The sequence below is a fragment of the Drosophila kikkawai genome, chromosome X (assembly GCF_030179895.1).
Source record: "Drosophila kikkawai strain 14028-0561.14 chromosome X, DkikHiC1v2, whole genome shotgun sequence".
NCBI lineage: Eukaryota > Metazoa > Arthropoda > Insecta > Diptera > Drosophilidae > Drosophila > Drosophila kikkawai.
The window spans coordinates 29,721,984-29,739,511 of NC_091733.1; the positions used below are offsets into that span (position 1 = coordinate 29,721,984).

Here is a 17,528-nt window from a genome sequence, read left to right on the forward strand (position 1 = left end):
AATCTCTGCAAAAATGGCCAGCAAATGCATATATATTTTGCTGGAAGTAATTACCGTGACATAAAATCAAACAAAATAATATTGCATGGATTATTATTATGAATGAAAGGCGACAAGTTGGACTCTCTCGTCTTGAGTTGACTCGGGGCCAAGAAGCGACCTTGGGCTGCCAAACGCGGGGTAAATATTGACTCACAGCCCTGCTTAATCGAAGCCAAATTGAAAGCCAAACATAAACACGAGCACCCCTCCTCCTCATTTGCTCATTCACTCAGTCAGTCAGTCAGGCAGGCAGGCAATGAGCCAAGGGCAGCGTTTAATAAACTCTGAGCGTGTCGAAAAATACAGAAAAAATAACGTAAAACGAAACGAAACTGCATTCCAATGTGGGTGAAGATAATAATAATGATGGCTCTACGGAGGATGATGCTATATATATGTATATATATCCATATGATGGGGTCACAAACAGCCAAAGCTCTTCAAGTATGCAGGGCACCGCGTGTGCCAGCCATAAAAATGTAAAAAAAAAAAAACTAAAAACGTTAAACACTGAACACTGAAAAACAGCAGCAGAGAGCTGAAACCTAAAGTAAAGTAAACTAAAGTGTGATAAAATGTCATTGAAATGTCAGTTCAATGAGGTGGGAGAATGGCTGGATCCACTAGAAGAAGCTCTGACAGAGTGATCACTTGACTTTGGTCCAGTTTCTATGGGCTGCCTGCCTGCCGTCCTCTATGTGCTTATGACAGATTTATGGGGCTCTCTGTCAGTGAATTGTGGGCATTTTGTTGGCAGAAATATATATTTTAAAATGCAATAAATGACAAGGAAAATACCTGGTTCAAAGCTTGTTTTTAAGTTGGTTTTAAATACTAAAATAATTTAAATTTTAAATACGAATTTTCCAAGACAAAAAACCTTTCTTGTAAACAAAACTCAACCCTCTTTCTGTCTAAACCCTAACTAATTATCCTCACTCACGCAAAAAAATAAAAATAAATCTCGGTGAAAATCTGTAAAGAAAGAACATGTCTCCGATTTCGATTTTTTGATTCCCAAACTCTAGTTGCCAATTGTCAACCCTCGTCTTGTCTGAGTTTTTCCGAGCGTGATATCTTGCCTTCTGTTTTTCCCCCCTCTTTTTCGCCTCGACTTGCGAGTAGCTTTGTTTTTATTGTCGCCTGTCGTCCTCCACAATTGATACATTGATAAATGATGTTGCCGACACTCGGCACTCGACGCCCGACGCTAATTTTGTGTGACAAACAGTTACATGTCAATCCCCCTCCCCCAGCTACGCTCCTTGCCAGAGAAAGAGAGCTCTAAGCCCTAGGGAGTCCTGGTGATACCCTCTGGGGTGTGAAGGGGAATTTTCTTGATACAAATTCAGTAGATTCAAAGAACAAAGGATATTTTCTAGGCTGTAAAAGTCAAGTCAAGCTTAGTCAGGTTATTTCAAGCCAAAACTAGGGTATTTTACTATTCGTTTCCTTCACTAAAGTAGGAGGCTCCCCCACCAAGCACTTAATGCTGCCTTGTCAGGCAATGGAACACTCGCAGGAGCAGGCAGGATAATGGCCCCAATGCCTGGACTTAGGCTGCTTGTCCCACTTCCTGCTCGACCAGAAATTGATGTTAATTTGAGGGGAAATCAAATACAATGACCAAGTTCTGGGCTTAGCAATTAAAATGCTATTAGGGGCCCAAGCCCACGAAATGATTATTAGGCTTCAAATGTAATACAGGCGGAAATGGATGATGATGATGATGATGGTGGATTTCTACTCCTCCTCCTCCTCCTCCTTAATATCATCAGCGATTCTGGTTACGAACGCGAGGTGTAACCGAAACTATATCCGAGACAGACTGCGTGGCATCCACGGTGGGTCTCTGCAGACGTCCCGTTCGAAAAAGATTCTGCAACATGGCCAGGACCAGCAGTTGGCAATGCAGCTCCTCCGGCATGCCGCCCTCATCCAGATCCGGCGGAACATGAACGTATCTAGCCAAATAGCGGATGTGAGCGCGTATACCTTTGTGCCAGGACGAGGCCTCCAAGGGATCATAGGGCACAGGCTGTATGGCTCTCGGGGTAATGGGCACCAAGGCCAAACGATTGCTCTCTCTCCTGGGGGGAAGGTACTAGAACTGGGTATAATTCTTCTATAAGAAAAACCACCCACCTGGCTAGAGTCTGAAGCATTGTCGTTAGCGGTCCAAAAATAAAGGCCACGAGAACCCCTAGTAGGGGTAGGCCCAGACAAAGGGTGTACAGCAGGAACAGGGACATCTCGAAGGAAGGGACACTAAAACACTGAGGGTGAATTTTGAACTAAAAATAACTATGTGAAATTTATTTGTTTATGACACAAAAAAAAAAAAAAAAACCTTAGGAAATTGTTTTTGAAGTTTTAAGAAGAGAAGACTTGTTGTCGCCAGTCACGAGCTCAGCAGGTGTTCAGGCCACACTTTAAACCCAACCCCAACCCCAAACCCCAAGCTCATCTCCATTCCATTGTTTTTATCAGCTAATTAATAAGCTGTGCTGATACCCTGGTCTTTGGGGGGTTTATGGGTTTTATAGTTTATGTGAGGAGGAAATAATATAAGAAAGAGATTGACAAAGAGACTTATGGGTTTTTTAAGCCACACATTCTAACCGAATGTAAGGAGTTTTATTATTTTAAAAAATACAAGAAAATGTATTAAAAATAAAGAAATATATTTATTTTTATTATATTTTTTAAGAACATAGGGTATATTTTAGCCTTAACTATGTCTCCCCGCTCCTAGGAAGATATTTCAAATTGTTGTGCATAATTTTTTGAAAATACAGAAAAATATAGAAATTATATTTATTTTTATTATTTTTAATGAAGAAAACAGGGTATATTTTAGCCTTAACTCTCTCTTCGCTCTCTTAGCCAGATTAGCGGTTTTAGAAATTCAAGAAAGTATAGAAAAAATATAGAAAATATATATTTTTTCATAATTTTTTTAAAGAAGAATATAGGGTATAATTTAGCCTTAACTCTTCCCTCTCTTAGCCAGATCTGCCTAATTGCTGTGCATAATTTTGTTGCTCGTTTTCCCCGCCGCCGGTGGTCGCTCATCCGCGAAATGTGCCGCGATTATGTCGACTTGTGGCCATGTCCACTTGCTGCTCCGGCTGCCGCTGCTGTTGCCACTGATGATGACCGGACCAACCGATCTGGCCGATGATCGCAGCTGCGATACCAATGATTATTATGATGAGCACATCTCCCAGAATATTCCAAAAAATATTCAACAAGCCGGAAGTGGGCGGCCAGGTCGATTATTTGATGATTTTCATGGTTAGTTTGAGCGGCGCTTTCCGCCAGAGTGAACCTTCAGAGGATTACCACCACTCTCGTATTTATATTCATGTTTATATTTATGGCCCCGTGTCGGGTTATTGAATTCCCAATCCAACTCCCGCCGCCTCCTCTTGCGGAGATTATTCATTATTTGTCAGATTTTTTTTTAATATATTTTTTTTCAAACTTCTCTCACTCATTGATTCGTTTTTTCCTGCCATTGTTAATTGCGTTAAGCCCAAGTCAATTATCGAGTGAGCAGGGGGGTTGGCATTCGAGGGGGATTTTAATTTTAATCCCCCTTCAACGTTAAAGCGATTCGTTTGTTGTAAATAGTTTTTATATATCTTCTTGTATTTATTGTAGTTTTTGTTGTATATTTTTTGTTGTATTTTTTATTGTACTTTTTATTGAATTTTTTTGTTTTTTTGTTATTTTTTCTGTCGCCTTCAATGAATAGATGAGTGATCGATGGCTGGCTAGAGCCAGTGGGGAGGGATTAAGGCTGCCGGCGAAAGCTGACATCATCCAAGAACAGGTCAGGCAATGTCCATAGGAGGAAGGAAATTCAATTTAGGGGAAAATATGTGTGAAATATAGAAGGGACTAACGGGTAACAGAGGGTTAAATATAATTTTAAAGAAATAGAATATAAATTTAAATAAATATAATATCAATATAACAAGAAAGGAAGCTAACTTCGGCACGCCGAAGTTTGTATACCCTTGCAGATTGGTTTTGATGTTTATATTATAAATTTAAATGCTGAAAACACTCACAAAACAGAGTTTCATTACATTTTACCTATACTTATTATGTTTACAGTTTGACAGTTACAGTTTTGCATTCCCAGCTTTACATATGTTATACATTTACCGATCGCTTATATGGCAGCTATATGATACAGTTGTCCGATTTTTATAAAATGTATACCAAAATTCTAGATTAATAAAAAAAGCTTATATCTCAGAGTAGATAAACATACGTTGAAAAACAACGAAGCTATAATTTTTTTCCTATTAATTTCCCGATCGTTCCTATGGCAGCTATATCATATAGTCGTCCGATTTTCATAAAATTTTTACCAAAATTCAGAAATAATATAAAATGGCCATATCTAAAAAATGGTGCAAAACTATTGAAAAACAGCAAAGTTATAATTTTTTTTCGAAAAATATATCGAACATTTGTATGGCAGCTATATGATATAGTCGTCCGATCCGGCCCGTTCCGACATATATAGCAGTGAGAGCATTTAGAAGACTATATGCAAAGTTTCATTCAGATAGCTTTAAAACTGAGGGACTAGTTTGCGTAGAAACAGACAGACGGACAGACGGACAGACGAACAGACGGACAGACGGACAGACGGACAGACGGACATGGCTAGATCGACTCGGCTGTTGATGCTGATCAAGAATATATATACTTTATAGGGTCGGAAACGTCTCCTTCACTGCGTTGCAAACTTCTGACTGAAATTATAATACCCTGCAAGGGTATAAATATAAAAGAAAAGACAATGCTATAACAATTTTCTCATTAAAATATTTTTTTATATTTCGGAAAAATTGGCGAAAAATTTTAGTTCTTTTTGAAGAAAATTTAGAGAAGGTTTCAGAGAATTTAAATAAATTTTTCAATAATTTTAGTTTATTTAATTTAATATACATATATATTTTTTAAAAATTATATTATATTTTTTAATAGATTTTTTTAATATATATATATATATATATTTTTTTTTTGTTTTTTTTTTGTAATTTTTCTATTTGTTTTTGTTTCCATTTTTATGAGTGTATTCTGAGTTTCTAGACACTATCCTTGGAAACAAATCTAAGAAAATCCAAGTGCTAAGCCTCTGAAAGTTGAAAACGTAAAGATCACAAAACAACCGCCTAGGAAAAGATCCAAAGCAATCAGAGTTAATCCCCCCCACCTGGTGCCAGGTTCAAAGAGCGATCAAAGTGACCCCGGAGTGTGTGTGTGTGTGTGTTTGTGTTGTGTGTGCTTGGAGGCCGAGTAAAAATCTGAGATCGCCCAAGTGCGTAGCCGAAAGATAAAGAAAATTAAAACGCTTTCAATGCCCCCGCGGGCCCAAAAGCCGAGGCGAGGAGGCATCAACCTCAAAATCAACTTACAAATCTCTGGCTGGTTTTTTTTTCTTATTTTTTTTTTTTTCTGAGTTTCTTGAACCCTCTGGCAGGCGGAAGTGGCAGCAGCAGTTATGACTCACACACACGGACACACATCTCGTGTGATGCTAGCCAGACTGTGGGTAGTTTTTTTGGGAGTGGACTCTACTACACTTCCCTACACTCCTCTAGACTCTCCTACACTCTCCTACCTTCTCCTACACTCCCATACGCTCCCCTACACTCTACTACACTCCCCTACACCCTCCCACTTTCCTCCCACACCATCTTATCCTCTGAGCACGCTTCGGAATCCGGAATCCGCATCCAAAATCCAAAAACCCAATTGAATGATGGCTTGTTCATTTATATTTATATTTATATATATTTTCTGTGCTGTCATAAATTCATTTTCGAAGGCGCCCACGCCTACGCCTCTCCCATCGAGAGGTGTTGACTGACAATCGCATTTAAAATGTCAGAAGAACTATTTTTAATTTCACACCTCGCTGTGATTTACGAGGGCAGAGGGAAACTAGGAACTTGGAACTCGGATCTCGGATCTCGGATCTTGGGGCTCCTCGGGTCTTGCTAACGGATCCCAGCTGGTCGAGATTGGTGAAGGCAATGACGACATTAGGAGTAATCCCCTTGTTTGGGTGGGGGATAAGCATTCATAAGGCATTACCACGTCATGAAATGAGTCAAGAATTTCAAGGGGTGGGGTTTTTAGAAGGGGTTTTAGGAGAGGGATTTTTGGGAGGGATTTTTGAGAGGGATTTTTGGGAGGGATTTTTGAGAGGGGCTTTTGAGAGGGGTTTTAAAAGAGGTTTTCAGAGGGGTTTAGAGAGAGGGTTTAACAGAGATTTTAAAAGATTTAAAGACAGATTTTAAGCAATATTTTTGCAGTGGTTTTACAGTTTGTAAAAAAATTTGAGAAAAATAATTATAATTTTGTATAATTTATTTTTTATATATTTATTTTTTAAATATTTTTCTTTTATAAATTTCTTTTGCCAATTAAATGAGTTTGACCCATTTCCCGGGGCGGCAAACAACAACAACAACAACAAAAGAGTAGAGAGTTCACCAGGCCTGGGAAAAGCGGAAAAGTGGAAATGTGAAAATGTGCAGAGTGTGTGGCACAGGGATCCGATTCAAAATCGGGAGTAATGTGTGCCAGCCAGTCAGCCAGCCAGCCAGCCTGCTCCTTTGGAAAACTCAAACAAAACAAATAGCCACCCCGCCTGCTTCCTGTGTTGTCCTCTGCAAATGAAAATGAAAATGGAATTAAGCACACAAGCACAAGCAAAGGGGCAGGGGGCAGAGGAGGAGTGTGTAGATATATATATATATATATATATATATGTTTGTATATATATATTCTACCCCTCCTCTTATTTTTTTCTTGTGTGTGCACTTAAAGAAACAAGACAAAATGAGACTGGGTGAGGAGGGAAAAAAGTTCAAGTATCCTAAAAGTGTTTCTCCCAGAGAAGGCATAGAGAGAGGGGGGGTGGTGAGGGTGAGGGGTCTAGAGGATACCGAGTGCATTTTTAGCCCCCTTTCCTATCTCTCTCCATCTCCCTTTGCTCGCTGTGAGAAGTCAAGCCATCTGAAATGTGGCGTTTATATTGTTAAATTTCCCAACTGCCATCCATGGTGATGCTACTGCTGCTGCTCCTGGTCTTGCTCCTTCTCCTGCTCCTGCTCCTGCAATTGTGCATTCCCTGAATTATTCAGCAATGTTTGTTAGCATAAATAACTGGCAAAATTTATTAGCACTGCCCCGGGGTTCTTTCAGGATCACACAGTATGTTATCACTTGGATTTTTGTTTATATTTGAAGCTTCATTTGGGTTTTTCACAAAGAGATTGAAGTTTTAGACAAATAAACAAGAAACAATGCAAGATTGATAATAAATAAATTTAATATAAATATTATATAAATTAAATAGAAATCAAAAATAAGAATAATATTAAATAAATTAAATAGAAATGAAAAACATAATTAATTAAAAAAACAAATTAAATATAAATTAAAAACATAATTTATTTTAAATAAATTAAACAGAAATCAAAATTGTAATTAATTCTTAATAAATAAAAAAAAAAAATAAATAAAAAATCTAATTTAATTTTAAAAAGAAATAAAAAACCTAATAATTAAAAACCTAAAAAATTAAAAAGAAATAAAAAACCTAATAATTTAAAATAAATTAAATTGATATCAAAAATTAATATTATATATTAATATTAAATTAAATTAAAAACCTTATTAATGTTAAATAAATTAAAAAATAAATCAAAAATATAAGTAATATTAAATAAATTAAATAGAAATTAAAACCCTACTTAATTTTAAATAAATTAAATAGAAATAAAAACCCTACTTAATATTAAACAAATTAAATAGAAATCAAAATATTAAATTCAATCTTAATCTTTAATATGTTTAATATTAATCTTGCCTGATTTCTTGTTTATTTATAATTTCCCATAAATATTAATTGAGATCATCCGTAAATAAACAAGCTGGCAATGCTGATTAATTTGGATCAGATGGCATATGCCAGAGTCCTTCCGATGCTGCTCCTCCTGCTGATGTTGCGTGTCGACAGGACCTTAATCACCAGACCAGACCAGACCAGTCTGCTGCTGCTGCTGTTGGTCCACCCCAATCTCTGTCTATATCTATCCTTCCCCCCTGCCATATCCCTCCTCCTCCTCCTTGTTGTGTCTGTCAGTCAGCGAATGTGTTTTGAATTATTGCGCTGTAAATTCAAAAAGGATGATGATGCCCTGCACTCTCGCAGCTCAAGTGAAAAAAGATGGCAAAACAAAAGGATATTGTGACAAGGATTTATTAGTGTGTCCGGAAGGGGAGGGAGGGAAGCCGCCTCTCCATTGTCCTGGTCCGGGGTGGATTCATCGTGTCAAAGTGCAATTATTGCTCATTGCAAAAGGCTCTCGGCCCCGATTTCTGGGCATTCAAACTGAGTTTTCTCTTTCGGGAAATTGGATCTTGGCAGCCAATTAGGTGGGGATTAGGTTACCTGGCCCAAAAAAGGAGCAACTTTGGTCGTTTCGGAGAATTTGACTAATTTATTTAATGGCTTTGGTTATAAGCAGGACATGCTGGGATACTCTACCCCTCTTTTAGCCAAGAATAATGGGCCAAATCTGCTGCAAAAGTTTTATTGCAATTGCCAAATTAATTTCCTTGCCAAAAACTTTGCACAAGAAGAAGTCTGGGTGTGTGTGTGTGTGTGTGTGTGGAGGGGGATGGCACACAAATGTGCGTTCATTAATTTAATTTTTCATTAAAGAAAGCAAAAGCCCCGAAGGGTCCAAAATGAAAAGTGTCATAAGACTGCTGCTGCTGCTGCTGCTGCTGCTGCTACTGCCAGTTGTAAAAAAAAAAAAGAAAAGGGGGAGCAAGAAATTTATATTTGACCATAAACAAAAGGCCGCACGAACAGCATTCAAATTACTCGAAGCGGAAAAAAAGGGGGCGAGGCGGCGATAAAGGTGGGGAAATTGCGGAAAGGTATCACCTTTTATCTTAATATTTCGGTCATTAAAAAGCGTTTCACAAAAGCAGCAGCTTGATTTTGGAGTTTTTTTTTTTGGTTTCGTTTTCATTTCCGATTTTGATTTTGAACAAAAAAAAAAAAAGAAAAGTTATTTAAACCTAACCGAAGAACATCAGCAGGAACAACAATTTGAACAAAAGCAATAACCTTTAACGCAAAAAAAAAATATATTAAAAGAGAAATTAAGCTGGAAAGGTTATGCGAAGCTTAAAATACTCTGGAGGAATATTTTTAGGGAAAAGATAAAAATTCTTCAAAGTTTTTAAACATTTTCATGGTGATTTCAACTTAAAACTTCCTTAAAAATAAATAGAAATTTAAAAAAAATTTAAAGATGCTCCCAAAAGTAGCCTACAAAATGTATGCAAGGCTGGGAAAATATATCGTTGCATATTTATCAGCGCTGTTTTAATAGATTTTAAATTGTAATATCTTAAATATTAAAGTTTAATTAGTTTTTCTCTACTTTTGAGTTTAAATAATTATTTTAAATTATATAATTTTATTTGATATTTTTTTTTTTTTAATATTATTTAAGTAATAAAAAAAATAGTAAATTAAATTAGATAAATGTAGAATAAATATTGGTAAATCTTCTTAAAAGTATTACTACAGTTAAACTTATTTATTTTTAAAAGAAAATTAATAATAATAATTTAATAAATATAGATAACTTATAAGAATCGAATCAAAAACACACCATACCCATCCTCTCATGCTCATCCTCATCTCAAAAAGGTTACCTTTTTTTAGAGCGTTGTTTTGGCGTCAAACAATTAAGGCTAAACGCTTTTATAACGGCTGAAAGGGGGCGTGGCAGCTTCGATATGCTCCTGGCAGGTGAAACTGGGGAAACCCAAACCTTCAGGCTGGCGAGAGTGAGGAGGGGAGGTTTTGGTCTTCAGATTAATGACACAGCACAATTTTTACGATTGTTGGCCAAGTTTTCGTTCGAACAAAGTTCCAAAGCGCGATGAGTTTTCTTCATGTGCTTTTCCTCCCCTCCCCTCCCCGCACGACGCTTTTCCGGACGTTCCGCCCCGCGGACATTCCATTCGTTTCCCTTTCACGAAATTTATGAAATTTCACCTTTCGGCCAAGCAATTTGCTCCATTTACATTCTTTATTAGCCGCCGCAATTTACCGAGAGAGAGAGAGGAGAAGAGGCCATGGGCGAAAAAGTTGTTTCAAAAGAATTTCGACATTGTACGGAAAATACGAGGAAAAGTACGAAAAATATGGAAAATGCTGCTGCAGAAAAAAAAAGAAACAGCAAGGACAGAAACGGAACAAAAGTTTGTCATTGCTTCTTGTTTTGTTTTTTTTTTGGGATATTTAAATTTTGTCAATCTTTAAGTCATATTTTTGCCAAGGGATTAGGGATTAGGAACGCTGGACAGGGACACGAAATAAATTAAGAGAGTAGCAATTTACATAAAGTATTTAACAAGTTTTTAAAAATATAATAAATATATATTTATTAAGAACTCAATTTGTTATAAATTCCACCTTAATTTAAGACGGAAATTATTAAACAAATAAAGGCTTTGGCTCTGCTCTTATTATTGTTTATTTTGGGGAAAATGAAACTAGAATTACTAAGCCACCTGAAGCCATATTATGTAAATGCGTGAAAAGCTTATGAATAAATTATATATAAATTAAAAATAATACAAAGAAATATCTAACTAAGCAACAAAATAAGTAAGCAAAGTTTATTATAAATTTCCTCTTCAAAGAAGTGACATTTTTTGGCCAATAACAGTTGCCCAGACAACATTTTTACCGCCAACAGAGAGACGAATTTAATAAATTCATCATCTTTCATTTAGTCTGTTACACTGTCACAAAAAAAGGGGTTAAATCTAGCATGAAGAATGGAAATTATAATAAAAATGAGACAACCTGTGTGATGCTGACACTGGCCAAGAGGAGTTACCAAAAAAAAAATATTTAAAAAAAAATTCAAGAAAAACCCAAAAGAAGACACACGAAAAGAGCAAAAGCGGGCAAAAAATCGTGACTGTCATTTCAACGAAGCAAAGTTATTTTTCATGACAAAGCAGCCGACAAGGAAAACTCCTCCGCCGACTCATTTTCCGACATTTTCCCGGGGAAGCAGCCCAAGGAGGCATTCCAGCGTTAAAATACCTTTTACTGGCACATTACCAGCCAAAAAAAAACCCCCCCAAAAAAATACAAAAAATATATATATATATATATAAAGAAAAACCGAAAATGCAGTCGACGTTGCTGCGTTTTTCATGAAATTATTACGACTTTGGAAATGAGGTCGTACGAAATGTCGTTACGTTTGGCGGAACAAAGTTATAGCTCCGCTCTTCCCTCACACTCTCCTCTCCTTTGGGGGCAGCTGTCCAGAGCTCGTTTTAGTTTATTGTTGAAAATTTCTTTATTTATCTCTCGAAGGAAAATGTTTGGGAGTGAAAAGCTGAGGGAAATTGAGCCGAAAAAGAGTTGAGCAAGTGAAGTCTGGGATAATGCTGAATGATTTTTGTTATATTCTTTATTAGAATAAATATAATTATGTTTTACGGAGGTGAAAGTTCTTTTCCCCTTGATGTTTGTGTAGAAGTTTTCCCACGTTCATTCGGGCCAAGGCACTTGATGTTCTACCATTTATGATCATGAAAATAAATGAACCTTTCTTGACGTTTTATCACCTGACAGAAAGAGGGTTCTTTGGGGGCTTTTCTAATAATAATAATAATAATCTAAATAATTCTCTCTCTCTTTTGAAGTATCTTGAAAGCTTAGCTCAAATATTGAACTTGATCTTGATCTTGGGTTTTGAGTTTTCTTGAAGAGCTCTCTCCCAGGAGAGATTCACACGCACCTGAGTGTGAATTGTGACCCAGTCTTGATCCGATTCAGTTCCATTCATTCAACCATTTATACTTCAGCGTCTAGACTATTGTCAACTGTCTCTTTTTACCCCACTAAAGGCTATCTCTTTCGCTGATGGAGAAGATCTTTGTCACACACACGCATAAAGATCCACATTAAAAGGCCATAAAAAAGGCAGACAGGCATTACTCTTATTTTTACTTTTACGTGGTAGATATATATATATGAAGTATCTGCTAGATAGATGTATATATATATCTTACCTTTTTTTGTCTGCTTTCTCGCATCATCATCATCAGCATCGTCGCGTCTCGTGATGAAGGCCATCAAAAATCTAATAAGCGTGAAATAATTGACATTTAAGCAAAGCTCACGCACATAGACAATGGACTTGGCTTGGACTTGCCCCCCTCTCGGACCTGGCCAAAAGAACTGCTGCTAGCCAACCCACCCCACCCCCTCCTCTTGTGTCTCCCTCTCTTTTTTGTAGGCCAAGTGACTGAGAATCATGACAGATGACCGCACGTACACTTTACGATTCCATGTCTCCACGTTTCACGACCAACAGATATATACTTGTGGCTGTAGGAAAAGGGAACTCGAACTGGAGATCGGTCTCCGTTTTCTGGGTCATGAACAGAAAAAAGAAAAATTTAAATAATGAGTTGGAGTTTTATTTTCTGGAGGAGACAGACAGACAGACACACAGAAGATGCTCATTCGCATTCCCGCCCACGCCTCTTTTTTTTTACACCTGTATCGGGTGGTAAAGGGGGGGCTACACGTGATGGGCATGCCAAGTGCTCAGGGAAGGTCAACTCTAAAATAGAGTGGGAACTTGCGTGGAGGAGGAGGAGCAAGTCTAGAGTTGAGATTACTTAATAATGGGTTTGAAAATTTCAAAAAAATTAAATTAAAAATTAAGGGAAAAGGATTTTAAAATAAAATTCATTTTAGAAGCTATGTATACATTTTAAAAATATTTGTTATAACCTAAAAAATCTGTGAAAAATTTAGTGAGCATATAATAAAATTTAAAATTAATTTTAGAAGCCAAAAATATCTTTTAAGAATATTATATACAACCTAAAAAATCTCTGAAAAAAGATAACGAGCTTATAATTAAATTTAAAATGTATTTAAGGAGCCAAATATATGTTCTAAAAATATTTTTTACAACCTGAAAAATCTCTGAAAAATGTAGCAATTTTATAATTAAATTTGAAATTCTTTGGGGAGCCAAATATATATTTTTAAAATATTTTATACAGCCTAAAAAATCTATCAAAATAGTAGCGAATTTATATTTAAATTTAAAATTAATTTTAGAAGCCAAATATGTTTTTCTAATTATATATATAATTAAATATATAATTATTATATCAACCCCAAAAATAACGGAAAAATTAAGTGAGCTTAAAATAAAATTTATAATTAATTTTAGGAGCCAAATATATCTCCTAAAAATATTTTTTTCAACCTAAAAAAATCTCTGAAAAATTTAGCAAGCTTATAATTTAATTTAAATAAAATTTTAAGAGTCAAAAATATTTCCTAAAAAATTTTATATACAACCTAAAAAATCTCTATAATAAATAAGGCGATATTATAAATTATAAATTTATTTTAGGAGCCAAATTTAGCTCTTAAAATTATTATATAAAACCCAAAAAATCTGTATAAAAAATAGTAGAAAATTTATAATTTCAGTAGATGCTAAATCCTTAACTCGATTATCATCTACTAAAAAATTTAAATATATATATAATATTTCTAAGAGATATATATAGCTCCTAAAATCCACCCAACCCACCTATATTTTATATTTCTTCTCCCATTAAAACCTATCAATTTCTTTCATTTTTTTTGCAGTTGAAACAGGAGCTGCTGCAGCCTGGGCCCCCATATTCAATGTCCACAATTTAAATGGTGAGTGCAAAATAGAGTGTGAAATGCATTTATAAAAGGCGCAGGCCCTAAACCAAATTGCTTTCCAGCTGAGTTGGGTGTGGATATACCATAGATGGGGAGCAGGCCAGAGCAGGGCAGGGCAGGGCAGGGGCAGGCCTTTACCTATAAACCGAAATGAATGTCTGCCAATGCCCCCCGCTGAGCTGGGGGTAAAACCGAGGGAAAAGCGGGGGGGAATCGAGTGCAAAAATAAAAAAAGTATAAAAGGGGAATATGTAGGGTCCACAAAGGGAAGTAATGCAAATAGATGCCTTGCTTTAGACAGATGGACTAGTTGGTGGCAAAAAAAAAAAGAGAATCTATATATCCTCCTGATGGGAAAAGAGAAAAAAATATAGGGTTATATGTACTTCTAGTAAAAAGAGTGTTGAAAGGAAATAAATGCCATAATCTTTGTGTTCATTATTAACAACAAAATGATGGAAGGCGCTGCAAGGCAACATTTTGTTTTCAACATTTAACAAGCGACAACGTCATCGTCGTCATCATAGTTTTTTATTTTTTATTTTGCTTTATAGAACTCCCTTTTGATGGGCAAGACAATGTGCCACATTGTGTGGCATGCAGATGAGGCGGAAAGAATGTAAAAGGAATGCAAAAAAATATATAGAAAGAGGGTCTGAAGTGATAAGAGCTTTGAGGTCACCAAGAGTAAAGTAAAAAGGAAGATAATTTGGACTTAAAGGGAATGTAATCTGGGAAGAAATAGAAAAAAGGAAAAATATATAAAATATATAAAATACAAAAAATTCAAAATTACAAAATATAAATATAAATATTAAAATATATAAAATATTTAAAATATATAAAATATATAAAATATATTAAATATATAAAATATATAAAATATATAAAATATATAAAATATTTAAAATATATAAAATATATAAAATATATAAAACATATAAAATATATAAAATATATAAAATATATAAAATATATATATAATATATAAAATATATTAAATACATAAAATACATAAAAAAACAAAATACAAAATATAAATATAAATATTAAAATATAATTTCCATAAAAGCCTTGCTAGTAGCTGGACTCACTCCATCCAAAAATGTGCTGTGTTCTGTTCTATCTAATCACCCAATCCTCTTCCTTCTCCTCCACCTTTGCACCCATTAGAAATGCCCCGGAAAATCCCAGGGAAAACCCATCCCTCAACAAACTCTCCGTCAGCCATTACGCTGACCAAATATTGCCACAAGCTGTCGGCGGAATCCTTGGCAAAGGAGGAGGAGGATGAGCAGTGGGGACATTGTGCCAAGCAAACTGTGCAATTATTTGCACAACTAATAATTCACTTTAGTGTCTCATTCAGGGCAAATATTAGAGGAGAAGTGACAGGCAGTTGGAAAGGGGGATGAATTTACAACTATTGAAAGTAAAGAATGCACAAAAAATCACACAAAAAGATGTAAAATCGAAATAAAACACTCTAAAGATACGCATCTTGCCAGTCATACTTGGCCTTTTTGCGAAAATGTCAACTAAATATGGTTAACTCTAAGCTGCTTACACTTGGCTCTCTTGGCTTCTCCTCTAAAAAAAAATTCCTATAATGCTTTATTGCCTTAGTCTTGCTTATTTTTTGTGCTGCTAATTCGGCTGTCTATTAAAGAAAAAAACGGCCTTGAGGAGAGGCCTCTGGCTCAGCGATTGATTCCCACAATGAGTTGAACAAATTGTTTGCATTGAACACAAGTATAGCCTGGCCTTTGTTTGGCTTTTGGCCAGTTTGTTTTGGGCTAATTGCCACCGTATTGCTGACTTGGCTGATACTCAAAGAAGAATCTACGTCTTGACACTTTTAATTTGCATGTTTTGTTAGATTTTTTAGGAATTTTAATGTTTACTTAAAGCTTATAGTTTAATTTTATACGAAATTTTGTATATAATTTTAAGCTTGTTTTATTTTATAATTATTTTATTCAAATTTTTTAATAATTTTTAATTTTATTAAAAAAAAACCCTTTTTTTAATGCTGTTCCCCTTAGTTTCATTCACCTTCAAAAATCATGTCGCATTTATTCAAGTGGAAAAACCAGTAATTAAATGTCTCAGTCAGCTTCAGCTTTAGCTTTTCCCTCTTCTCAGTGTGCGGCAATTTGTAATTGAAACTTTCATTTTCGTTTCCATTTTCTTTCGGGAGTTTTTGGTGTGTCTTGGAGCTGAGCTCCTCTAGACCCAAACTGGCGACGACAATCCATATCGGTTCCATTTGGTTGAACCACAGAGAGAGATAGCGTCGCGTCTGCTGATGTTGCAAATGATGTTGTTGCCCTCCTTTACGGTTGCTTATCATTTTTTTTTTTTTTTTTTTTTTTGATTTGATACGTTTCATTGACATGACAATGTCACAATTACATGCTGAATGCATTAGGCTAATTTCAATCAAAATGCAGGCAGCGAGAGAGCTTTCATCACGAAGCGAGTTTTGGGTTTTTTTCCCTCGAAAATTGCAGCAGCGGAAATTGTAAATGAGCTGCACTTGTAAAAATATTTTGTATGTTTTAGAGAAATTTCCCTAAAATTGTCTTAAGATATATTTCTACAAATAAGAAAAAGTTTTTATGATTTAAAGTCAAAAGCAGCTTAAAATCAAGTGAAGGCACCATAAATATAATTTTTATATATTTTTTCTTACATTTTATTGGCTACATTTAGTTCCTTTCTTAAAATAAGAGCGACTTGCTTTTAGTTTGCTGGTAAATTTTTTCATAAAAACCATGGAAACCATTCGATTTTAACCAAACATTTGTGGTCCTAAAAATTCCACACGCTAGCACTTATAATTCCCAATTGGTTCTAACAAACCTGGAGTGAAGTGACATTGGCCGACCTTAGGTGCGTGTGTGTACATGTTTGTGCTATTAAATATGTGTTATTGCTTAGGAGCTCTTACATTTTACGATTTTAGATAAACATTTGTTTAAGCTAAACTAAAACTAAACTAAATAACAGATCTAATAGATTGTTGAAAGAGCTTAAATATCACATTTTCTAATTGATTTTAAATACCAATCACTTTTCAACCGCTTTTAGTTCTCTTTTTTGATTTAACCTCTTTGTCACATCCAAAAACAAACAAACAATTTATCCAGCAACTTGACTTTAGTGGAGGCAAAAACAAATTGGTTTGAAACTCGATGACAACCATGTCGCGTTGCTTCCGCCGTATTTGCTGTCATAGTCGCCACTGTTTCTCTGCCACTGTCTCTCTGCCTCGCCCTTGTCTTGATGCACTGAGTGGATCCAAGCCAAAAGGGGTGCAAAGCTTCCAACTGAAAGCTGAGGAGTAGCTACGGGCTAATGAATGACATGCTATCCTAATGAATGGCAACGAGCTACGCTACCTCTACCTTGCCTTGGCCAAATCAATGGTGCTTGTCTTCAAACAAATGATATGAAATATGATATTTGTCCTCGGCAAAGACGAGACTTGCTTCCCCGTTATTTGTTGTTATTGTTGTTGTCCAAGGGGGAAGGAAACTCGAGAAATTATTATTAACATTTTTAATGTTGGTTATTCCGTTTTGCAAAATGCCAACTTAAACTTGTCAACGTCGAAATGAAAATTAAGCACAATAAATTACGCATACGC

The 17,528-nt window shown here is 35.6% G+C and overlaps 2 protein-coding genes across 5 annotated transcripts in view; one reads left to right on the forward strand and one right to left on the reverse strand.

Annotated features, from left to right (window-relative positions):
- LOC108080027 (uncharacterized) overlaps window positions 1-17,528 on the forward strand; it is a 151,201-nt gene that overhangs the window by 101,763 nt on the left and 31,910 nt on the right. For all 4 annotated transcript variants that reach the window (XM_041775084.2, XM_070288426.1, XM_017174611.3 and 1 more), the window contains one exon: window positions 13,814-13,870. The gene's annotated coding sequence lies outside the window, so the exon portion shown is untranslated. The remainder of the gene's footprint in view (window positions 1-13,813; window positions 13,871-17,528) is intronic.
- On the reverse strand, window positions 1,674-2,379 carry LOC108080067 (uncharacterized). Its single transcript, XM_017174654.3, has 2 exons — window positions 2,188-2,379; window positions 1,674-2,132 (listed from the first exon to the last, which is right to left on the reverse strand). The coding sequence occupies exons 1-2, from the start codon at window positions 2,292-2,294 to the stop codon at window positions 1,817-1,819; spliced, it is 423 nt and encodes a 140-aa protein (XP_017030143.1). The 5' UTR covers window positions 2,295-2,379; the 3' UTR covers window positions 1,674-1,816.

What these genes read in the sequence shown, in the direction of transcription:
- LOC108080067 (XM_017174654.3), bottom strand. Translation starts at nt 2,294, where the DNA reads ATGTCCCTGTTCCTGCTGTACACCCTTTGTCTGGGCCTACCCCTACTA. An exon ending in ATGCTTCAGACTCTAGCCAG is followed by an intron (nt 2,133 to 2,187) that starts GTGGGTGGTTTT and finishes CCTTCCCCCCAG; the next exon opens with GAGAGAGAGCAATCGTTTGG.